This window comes from Myotis brandtii, unplaced genomic scaffold, assembly GCF_000412655.1.
Source record: "Myotis brandtii unplaced genomic scaffold, ASM41265v1 scaffold658, whole genome shotgun sequence".
Taxonomy (NCBI): Eukaryota; Metazoa; Chordata; class Mammalia; order Chiroptera; family Vespertilionidae; genus Myotis; species Myotis brandtii.
Window position 1 is genome coordinate 1,790,998 of NW_005370558.1, and position 11,431 is coordinate 1,802,428.

An 11,431-nucleotide genomic window follows, 5' to 3' on the forward strand; every position below is an offset into this window, starting at 1 on the left:
CTTTGTTAAATGGCATTTAAATATATAAAATAAATATCAAAAATATAAGTCTTTGTTTTACTATGGTTGCAAATATCAAAAAATTTCTATATGTGACACGGCACCAGAGTTAAATTAGGGTTTTTCCAAATGCTGACACACCAAGCTCAAAAGGTTCGCCATCACTGACCTAGTCCCTCAGCCCCTCCCCTCTGACAACCATCAATCTGCTCTCTGTGTCTATGAGTCTGTTTCAATTTTTTTTGTTCGTAAATTTTGTTCTTTAGATTCCACATATAAGTGAAATCATATATCATTACTATTTTAATCTTCATCCCACCCTTAGAAGTGTATATTACTCTCCATTGATGGATTTAGTAAATTGTTTTCTTAGAACACCCAAAATGACAAGTCATCCCAAGAAACCATTGATTAGACGTAAAAATCCCAGAGACCAGTCAAGTGCTTGTTCTTATGTCAGGGAAGGATAGCGTAACCGAACAGAAACTTCTTTAAATGACTTATTTTCCTTTTGATTCAAACTGGCCTCACCCGGCATCCTGATTCACCTGCAGCCCTGGCAATTAACAGGAGTGTGACTTTGGCAAGTGACCTAACCTCTCTGAGCTCCAGTTCCGTCACTATAGATTTAAGATTAACAATACTACTTCGAAGTTGCTGTCAGGAGTAAGTTGTTTAAAACAGTGCCTGTCATATTGTAAATCAACCACTGGCTTCCAGTGTCTCTGTTCCTGGTAGGGCATGGCTCTGTACCAAGTTGCCCCCTCCCCAATCCATGCATGCTGGTCCCTATCCTCCTGATCCCCTAGGTTCCCCCAACACACACCTCTACCCGCCACTGTTCTTTTCTGGCTAACTTCTCATTCTTCTGATTTCACTTTAAATGCCACTTCCTTGGGGCGCGGGTGGGGGCTTCCTTATTCCTTCTTAAAGCACCCTGCATTTTCCCTTCAGTGTTTATCAGCTTGTAATTTTAGTTAATCGTGTTTGTTTGTTTGTTTTTGTCCATAAACTGTGCGCCCCACCTTGTCTGTCTTGCTCTCGCTGTATGTTCCGCACCTCCCATCAGTGCCCTAGGATCACAGCAGGCATTCACGAAATACTTATGGAAACAGTTCAATCCTCTCCTGAGCCCGGGTTCAGAAAAGGAACATGTCCTCCCCAAACCACAGAGCAGATCAGTGGCAGACTTGAGTCCAAGTCGCCCTTCCTTTTCCCAATCCAGGCTCCTTCCAGAGCCTGGCATGAATGTTCCTAATCTCCCCCACAATATAGTTGTCCCAAGGAACGTTCCAGAAAGGGGGAGAATAGAGCAGTGTGCAGAGTAAAATCACTTGGCTTGGCCCCTCCTCGTTGGACCGTAACGTGGGCACCCTGTCAAACAGTGTAAAGAGAGGGATCATGGCGATAACGACGTGGCATGGCGGCGACGACGATCTTACCAGCTGAGGGAGAGACACAATAGAGAGAGGACGGGACTGTGGACCGGAAGAAGCGAAGACAATGCCCGCGCAGGCGCAGTAGAGACGCTCCCCTCTCCCTTCCGCCCCGCCCCTCCTAGTCACAGGACACCACAGGCAGTCAGCTGACCCGGCGATGCGGAGATCACGTGACGGCGGACGGGGGCGCCCGCGCAAGGCGCATGCGCAGATCTCGGGCGGTTGGGTCAGCTGACCTGCGGGGCGACGGAGCGGATTTAGGCCGCTCTCCTCTTGGGGGTCGCCGCCGCCGCCATGGCCAGTCAGTCGCAGGGCATCCAGCAGCTGCTGCAGGCCGAGAAGCAGGCTGCTGAGAAGGTGTCGTAGGCCCACAAATGAAAGAACAGGAGTCTGAAGCAGGCCAAAGGAGAGGCTCAGGCTGAAACTGAACAGTACCGCCTGCAGGGGGAGAAGGAGTTCAAGGCTAAGGAAGGTGCGGCTCACTGCGGGGCGGAGGGGTGGTTCCAATCTCGGAAGCTGCGCGACTCGAAGGCCTGGATCTGAGGCTCTGGAAGGCTTGGGGGGCGACGGGAAGTTGCCTTGTGGGGTAATAGATCGGGCGTGGAGACATAACAATGGGCGGGCGTCCTTCTTGGTGTCTGGGAGGCGTGTAAAACGGGTTATTCAGGCGGAATTCATTGTCTTTTCCCCTCCCACTTGCTCCTCTGGGGTGCCCCATCTCAGTGAAGGGAGCCACCATTTGCACAGTTGCTCCGTCTAGAAAGAGTCCTCTTTGCCACATCTTCGTTCGCCACCTTCATACCAGGTCCCTACCGCCACCATCTTAGTCCAGGCCATCAGGTTCTCTGAGGCTCCCATAGCAGGCTAAATCCTTGAGTCCTTAAGTGTTTTTAAAATGTGGCTGATAGGTGCCTAGCCCGGTGCCGGACGTACCTGTGGCTTCCATCATCGTGGTGTTTAGAATCCCAGGGGAGGAAACCGATGCTGGGTAGGTCAATTGCAGGCGAGGCTCGAGGGCTAGGGTGGAGAAATGAGAGGTTGCTAAAGAATTGAGCAGGTAGATCTAGTCTGTGTTCTAGACTGGTGAGTGGGAGAAGTTTCCTCTCCTGCAGTCCGTTCTCGCTGCGGTTCGAACCCCCTGACTGTCCCACCGCCTTTATCGGCAGCAGACACTTAGTGCCTGCAGAACAAAGCCCAATTCCTTATTAGGGTGCTGGAGGCGCTTGGGGATCGGGCTCTTGCTTTCTCCCCTAATATCACAGGTACGCTCCTCCCTTCTTTGATGTCCCTGCGGCCTTTGCATAGCTGTTTGCTCTGGTGGCGAGAGGTTTGCCCGGTTTGTTCTCTAACCCTAAATCTTCCTTCCGGTCTCAGAATGGAGGCAGTTCTTCTAAGAAGCCTTCCCTGGCTTTACCCTCTCCCTTCAGACTAGGCTAGGAGTCCTTCCCAGGTGCTGTGTCTGTCATCGTAGTGCAGTAACCTGTGTCTTCAGTCACTCGATTAAACAACTGGAGATCAGGGACTGTGTTTAGTTTATCCATTCAGTTTCCCATCTGGTGAGATAGATATTCCTATCCCAAGTTTACAAATGGGAAAAATGAGGCTCGGAGAGAAATGACTTGACCCTGTCCTGGGAAGCAGCATAGCTGAGGTGTAGAGGTCTCCATTCTTGTGCAAGGATAAAATACCAAGAAATACGTATTTTAGTAATTCTCTGGTATTTCTCCTAGTATGACTTACACTCTTCAATCAAAGTGCATGGCTCTTGTACTTAGAAGAGCGGTTATGTGATCCTCTATATTTCATAGGGGAAGTTTTCTTTGAGGGAACTGGGGATGGGAGCAAGCCTTTCAGTCTTGCTCTGGTGACTGGAAAGTTCTGTGTTCTTCACAGAATATTTCTGATTATGTCCTTGATACAGTATTTCCAGAATGACATCCCACAATTAGTCATGTGATGGCTCATCAGTAACAAGTTGTATCTGTTGGGAAGCATATAAGAATATTTGGGGCAAGTGCAGGAACAAATACTTGGAACATGGTAAGAATAATTCTGAGTGCCTTGGAGAAATGGGTCATGTTTTACACCTTATTTTGTTTTTTAAAATGTTTTCTTTTTTATTGATTTCAGAGAGGGAGAGGGAGAGATAGAAACATCAATGATGAAAGAATTATTGATCAGCTGCCTCCTGCACGCCCCCTACTAAGGATGGATCCCAAAACATGGGCATGTGCCCTGGCCTGGAATCTTTTTTTTTTTTTAATATATTTTTGATTTCAGAGAGGAAGGGGGAGGGAGAGAGAGATAGAAACATCAATGATGAGAGAGAATCATTGATCAGCTGCCTCCTGCACACCCCCCACTGGGGATCGAGCCCGCAACCCAGGCATGCACCCCTGAACGGAATTCAACCCGGGACCCTTCAGTCCACAGGCGGATGAGCCATCCATTGAGCCAAACTGACTAGGGCTGGCCTGGAATCTTAACCGCGACCTCCTGGTTCACAGGTTGACGCTCAATCACTGAGCAACACTGGCTGGGCAATCTCAGATTTTGTGATTACTAGCAACAGAAGTATTGAGAAGAACTAATATTGGGAAATTATTGCCTGCCTTGATTTGTAATTATAATTGACTTGCCCAGTTAGGGATTGGGAAGAGGCGATACATGATGTGGTAAAATGGTCCAACTCACATTTTCATGAAATTGTTGCTTTGAACCGTAATATATATGTATTTAAAAATTGTGTTATGGTTTATTTCATTGGAATGAAACATAACACTGGCTTCCATATATAAGGTCCACTAAAAGCAAGATTGAAAATAAATATAATTTCTGGTTCAAATATTTTTAGTTTTCAGAGAAGCCTATCAAAATTGAACATTGAAGATGTTTGCTGATAGGCAGAGAATATATTAAGTGATTAATTCAGGGAGCCGTGGGAGTTGGGAGTGATCAGGAGAGTGGTATTGTGAAATTATGTGGAGCTACTGCATAATGTTTGGTGCATAAATGTTATTTGTAGATTCTTCGTTTGGAAAAGATCTTTGGCTTTGAAATAAGGCTTTGAATACACCTGATGAGGCGGATAGCATGTGGAGCACTGGGGTACAGGTTGGTTTGAGCAGAGGACAGCAGTAGGCCCTAAGCCAGTGATGGTGAACCTTTTGAGCTCGGCGTGTCAGCATTTTGAAAAACCCTAACTTAACTCTGGTGCCGTGTCACATATAGAAATTTTTTGATATTTGCAACCATAGTAAAACAAAGACTTGTATTTTTGATATTTATTTTATATATTTAAATGCCATTTAACAAAGAAAAATCAACCAAAAAAATGAGTTCGCGTGTCACCTCTGACACGCGTGTCATAGGTTCACCATCACTGCCCTAAGCCATACTGAAGTAAATATACATGCAGAAGTAGTCTTGGGGTGCTCAGAGAGAGAGAGAGAGAGATATCTGTTGGTTGTTTCGGACTGCCCCATCATGGGGTCATTAGGTTCCAAGTAATTTCTTAATTAGGAGATGGAAGGTTAAATTTAATTTCGTTCATTCACATGAGTTGAGTAAGATTTGGGCAATTGATATACAATGATGTATAATAAAGCTTAGTTTTAGATGCAGGATGTTTTATGCTCTTAAATAGATGTTCAAATTGTTCGCTTAGGACCTTTTTTTTCTGTTTGAGTATCTGAAAAGTTAGTGAACAGGATTACAGTTATCTGTTCGTTGGTCTTGGGGTCTATTTTTATACAGGCTTGGTTAGAACCTAGAGAATTTTCCCATCTGTGTATTAAACTAGTCTCTTCTACAAACCAGACTGAAAGGGTTAAGAAGAATAAAACCGGGCAGAGAAAAACTTATTGTGCTTAGCAGATACATTGCAGAAAGCTTGCAGCCTTGAACACCACATAGCTCAGGTAACCAGAAGACACCTGGCGGTGGGAGGAACAAAGGTTATGTCAGCCAGCCGAACTGCTTGCAGCCAGCAATAGCTGATAAAAGTCTTCCCCCTCCCTGCACTCTCTGCTGACTCCCCTTTGTCCATTCAGCCCTTCTGCACCCAGAGGACTGCAGTAAAAGCTTTTTGATACATTATAGCCGCATGTCATAGGCGCGACCGGGGCCCACTCCGAACCTTTCACAGACCACCTGTCTCCTCACCTCTCAGATGCTGTGCGGTCTTACTGTCCAGTGCTCTCTGTGGAGGATGCCTTCCCAATACCACTTTCATTCCTTAGGGCCTGTGCACGGGCATGGTTTTTAGTTTCCAGTGTGACATCATCTTTTCATTTAGTTAGGTTTTGAGAGCCTGGAGGGCAAGGGAGGAGAGGTTGCTGTCCCTTGGGAGCATATTAGTCTCCTTGCTAAGCTTCTAAGCAGAGCTCCAATCGTAATCAACAGCATAATTATGTGTTTGCTTCTTGGGAGGAGGAAGAGTTCCTTAGATGGTTAATGTCTCCTATTTGATGTTGGTTCGTAGTAGTTGAGATTGGGAGAATATTCTTACACATTCCAAAATTTTTCCCCATCATTTTTACTGTCTGTTGTTAATGGCAGTTCTTTTTATCTAGTCATTTTCTAGTTAAATAAAGCCTGCAGGAGGCAGGAACCTATACTATTAGTTACCTCTGAATTCCCTCTCTCCCCTGCATGTCTCTTGAGACTATTTTAAAACTTTTTTGTTTACCATCTCAGTCTCTGCTTCCTTCTCTTGTCTTTTAACCACTTCCTGATGTAGCTCTTTCTTTTGAAAACAGGAAAGAACCGGAGGCTGAAGCAGGCCAAAGAAGAGGCTCAGGCTGAAATTGAACAGTACCGCCTGCAGAGGGAGAAGGAATTCAAGGCCAAGGAAGCTGCGGTGGGCCCCATTTATTTTCATTACTGCTTTGGTTTCTTGAGACTTCCCTCTCCTCCCCTTCCCTCCAGGCTCTCAAAGTACCCAGCATAGCTTGGTAATGCTCATTCTGATTGGATTTTAAAATGTTAGTTATTGTATGTTTTATTGGATGCTTAGGCTGAATCTCATAGGGCCGTGGTTGGCAAACTGCGGCTCACGAGCCACATGCGGCTCTTTGGACCCTTGAGTGTGGCTCTTCGTAAGCCTTAGGAGTACCCTAATTAAGTTAATAACAATGTACCTACCTATATAGTTTAAGTTTAAAAAATTTGGCTCTCAAAAGAAATTTCAATCGTTGTACTGTTGGCTCTGTTGACTAATGAGTTTGCCAACCACTGTCTTAGGGTGATCAATTTTTAACTAATAAGTGAGTCCTAGTATTCACTTATTCATTCATTTAATAAGTATGTTGAACAGTTAACATGTGACAGGTCCTGTGCAGATGCTAAGGGCCGAGCTGTGAACAGAAATAGACATGGTCCTTGCCTTCACGGAGCCTGGCTTACGGGCTGGTGGTCAAGGAGACTCAATGAAATGCAAGTCATGGAAACCTGCAGCTTGAACAGTATGGTGGCAGAGACATACAAATCTCCCGGAGCCTCATGTTAGTGTAAAGACACGTACCAGCTATAGGCTAGATGACCATGCATAAGATGTATACAATCATAGTACAAAAACACATCACAGAGAGTACAAGGGAAGCAAGGAAAATTCTGGAAAGGGGAAAGAATGGAGGAGGGCTTCACAGAGCAAAGAAATTCTATTAGGACTCTTGGATGTAGGTAACAGAAAACAATTCAAACAAGTTTAAACAAAATGGAATTAATTAAAAGCCCCGGGCATACCCGTAGACCTTGCCTGACTGTGCTCATGGCCAGGCAGGGGGGACAGTGTATGCAGGAGTAATCTGGAGTTAGTGCCAGTTCTAGCCAGCCTACTCAGTGGCTGGATAAGTTGCATTACTTCAACATTTACAAACAAACACACACAAAAAAAACAAAAAAACCCCACAACAATCCAGATAAAAGGCTAACTTGATTTTGATCCGGAAGTTTAAATAATGATTTGAGGACGCCAATTTCATCGCTCAACTCTGCCTTTGGCTTTGTGGGCTTTATTCTCAAGTTCTACATGGTGCCTCTGCTAGTTCCAGGTGCACATAGCAGTAAGTAGCAAAAGTTTCATCTTTGCATTAGGTGGTGATAGTGTTATTAAAACTTAAAATATTTCTCTGACTTAAACTGGGGCAGATTGTAAATTGTCAGACTGCCCACAGAAGAGTGTAGAAATACTCTTGTGTTAGAACAGCCATCTCATCTCATTTTTACATCACTGCTGTAATTGTTTATAGAATATCGGTGTTGTACACAGTGTTCCAGTGTAACTTCAGTTTTGAGTACTGGGGCTTGGCATATAGTTTATATTCATAGAATAGAGCTAGTGGCTCCCTCATCCCCCCAGTAGGGGTTATGGACTTTTAAAAGATATGAGGTAGCAACTGAACTAACCATTATGAAATGCTTCAAGGTATTCCTATACTATGAACAGTTCTAGTACTGCATAGGGTAAAGAGCCCGAGGGTTGAATCTTACTGTGTTCACCCTGATCTCTTTGAGCCTTGGTTTCGAATGCTAGCCTCCTCATAGGCTATGGAGGAATAGATAACATCTGAGAGAATGCTTTGTAAACTCTCTTGTGTTATACAGGTAGAGAGGGATATAGCTGTTAACATATGTAGTGAGGCCACAATAGGAGATACAAAGGGTCAGACACAAAAAAGTTACGTCTTCAAGAACCAGATAGGTCACTCTCTAATAACGTACAGCAGATAACAAAAAGCCAGCCATACTGTGAAGGCAGTAGAAGATAAATGTTAGCAATCAGTATTTGTTAAATTGTGAATGGAAACGGAAGGGGTAAGATAGCCATACAGTAAAATATTTAAGCAATTAAACGGGGCAACAGTGAGAAGTTACTCTCCAACCCAGACCTATAGTCCTCAGAGAGAGTCACTGTTAAAAGTATCTTGTATATTCTAGAATATTTATGTTCGAGAGAACAGATGTTATGTATTCATAATAGTGGTGAATCTACTGGTAAACTTAAGAGCTAAAACATTAGCCCTATAGATTTGGCTCAGTGGTTAAGCGTCGGCCCGTGATCGAAGGGTTGCAGGTTCGATTCCTAGTCAAGGGCACGCACGTACCTTGGTTGCAGGCTTGATCCCCCCAACCCTGGTCAGGGCATGTGTGGGAGGCAACCAATCGACATCGGTGTTTGTTTCTCCCCCTCCTTTATCCCTTCTCTTTTCTCTAAAAGTCAATGGAAAAATATCCTCAAGTGAGGATTAAAAGCAACAACAACAAAAACATTAACCAGTAATAGTGAAACTCTGTATATTCTTCTTAAATTGTGTCCCCCTTGTGCCTTTGTGTTTATCATTTTTTTAGAGTTTTTTTTTTTAATATATTGATTTTAGAGAGAGGAAGGGAGAGAAGAAACATTGATTTGTTGCTCCACTTATTTATGCATTTGGTTGATTCTTGTATATGCCCTGACCAGGGATCAAACCCTCAACCTTGGAGTATTGGGATGATGCTCTAATCAACTGAGCTACCTTGCCAGGGCCAAGAGCTTTTTAAAAACACACCATATGTCCCCCACTTAAAATCACACAAGGAAACTTCTATACCAACTACACGGATACCACTCTCTATCTTGCCCTTTTCCCCTTAAACTGCATGCTTTACAGGTCATTTCTTCTTGCTGTGCACATTTACCTTATCTCTTAAATGGCTGAAGAGTATGCTCTGGTGTTGATGCACCATCATTTGTTCAACTAGGCTTCAGTCCTTGGGCCTTTAGTTCATTCCAGTCTTAGGCTACACATTAGACCAGTGGTTCTCAACCTGTGGGTCACGACCCCTTTGGCGGTCGAACGACCCTTTCACAGGGTTCGCCTAAGACCATCCTGCTAATCAGATATTTACATTACGATTCATAACAGTAGCAACATTACAGTTATGAAGTAGCAATGAAAATAATTTTATGGTTGGGTCACAACATGAGGAACTGTATTTAAAGGGCCAGAAGGTTGAGAACCACTGCTCTAGAGAGATGGGAATATGTCATTCTCTGGGATAATTTCCTAGCAGCGGAAATGCTGTGCAGTTTACTTTCTGATAGATGTGGAAGGTTGGCCACCAAGTGATTGCATCAAGTTTTGCTCCCATTAACTCTGGGAATGCCAACTTCCTGCATGCTCTTCAGAGGCTCCATTGCCTAATGCTGATTGTTTACATTCACTAATGAGACTGGGTTACCAGATGTGGTTCCTAACATTCCCTGTGTGTCATTACTCCTCGACTCAGGCTCTGGGATCCCACGGCAGTTGTAGCACTGAAATGGAGAAGGAAACCCAGGAGAAGATGCTCATCCTCCAGACCTACTTCCGGCAGAACAGGGATGAAGTCCTGGACAACCTCTTGGCCTTTGTCTGTGACATCCGGCCAGAAATCCATGAAAACTACCGCATAAGTGGATAGTAAAGAAGAAAGAAGCACCTGTTCTATGGGTTGGCATCTTATATGCCTCCATGGAATATGAAGCTTTTGCAAAGCTTGAGTTACAATCTTGTGAAAAGGCATTAAATTATTTCTGTGTACTGTATAGTAGGTCCTTTTGCTTTTGGGAGAACAGCAAATCTAGTTTCTTTCTATAAACTTAGAGTAGAGTTTATCCAAAGATTTCATCTTTTTACCTCATATTTCTTAGAAAGTTAATGAGTATACTTTGTCTGTTTTTCTATGCCTTTTAACTGAAGCAACATATAAATATATATAACAATACTGACTTTTTCTTTCTTAGACATGGTAAGAAACACTTTTTTTTTTTTTTTTTTAAGAAAGAAAGGGATTAAATTAATTTTTTCCCTTAAGCTTTCTTGAAGGTCAGGGGCTTTATCTATGAAAAAGTAGTAAATAGTTGTTTGTAACCTGTGTAAAGCAGCAGCCAGCCTTAAAATACGAGTAGTCCTTTCTGGTGAAGGGTTAGAACAATGAATAGTGGTATAATTGTTTGGTCTGCTTTTAGTGTTAATCCAAATTACTAGATGATAGAATTTAAGAACTTGTTACATGTTGTTACTTGGTGTACTGATAATCATTTAAAAGTAAAGACTTTGTCGTGCATTTTTCTTCTCTGGTTCATCCTTTTTGATAATGCAATGTGTACTTTGACCCAGACATTTTGCAGAATTTCACTGAGGAAATTAAATTAGCATGTGTGGCACACACATTCCCGCACATACTTAGAAAATATTCTTGGTCTGCATCTTGGCAAGAAGAAAAGAATCACTTTTGCACTTACATTTCCTAATCCTCGTAACAACTATGTTACGAGATACGAGGCAGAGAGATTAAAGAACCAACTCACTCGTGTTAGAGCAGTGATGGCGAACCTTTTGAGCTTGGCGTGTCAGCATTTTGAAAAACCCTAACTTAACTCTGGTGCCATGTCACATATAGAAATTTTTTGATATTTGCAACCATAGTAAAACAAAGATTTATATTTTTAATATTTATCTATTTAAATGCCATTTAACAAAGAAAAATCAACCAAAAAAATGAGTTCTATCATCTAGTGTCATAGGTTCGCCATCACTGTGTTAGAGCCAAGATTCGGATTGGCAGTCAGATTTAGTAGAGTAGGTCCTTGCGTTATGTCTGAGGTCTGTTCTTACGAACCGACGTAACGCGATTTTCGCCGTAAGTCAGAACCCACCTACATAAGCACCTATGTCACGCACATGGAGCACATAGCAGTAATGAAGTGAAACAGTAAAAAAAAATTAAGAGAAAGATAACAATTCCTGACCTTGTGGTAAATAAATAATAAAAAACATAAAGCAATATGTACATACATCGAAATGACAACTTTTTTTTTATAAATACTGTAAATGGGAGATTGTAACGTAACCATGAAATGACGTATGTCAAGTCCGACGTAACCTGAGGACTGCCTGAATCTGCTTAACCACTCTGCATATGCTCAGAAGTGAGGTTATCATACACCTTTTATGTACCACACAGAT

General features: G+C 43.0%; 1 protein-coding gene across 1 annotated transcript; it reads left to right on the forward strand.

The window, feature by feature from the left end:
• Positions 1-1,633: 1,633 nt before the first annotated feature.
• On the forward strand, positions 1,634-10,529 carry ATP6V1G1 (ATPase, H+ transporting, lysosomal 13kDa, V1 subunit G1). Its single transcript, XM_005880928.2, is given in 3 exon segments — positions 1,634-1,827; positions 6,200-6,300; positions 9,711-10,529. Coding segments are annotated over 3 exon segments (369 nt in total). The 5' UTR covers positions 1,634-1,733; the 3' UTR covers positions 9,885-10,529.
• The last annotated feature ends 902 nt before the right edge of the window (positions 10,530-11,431 follow it).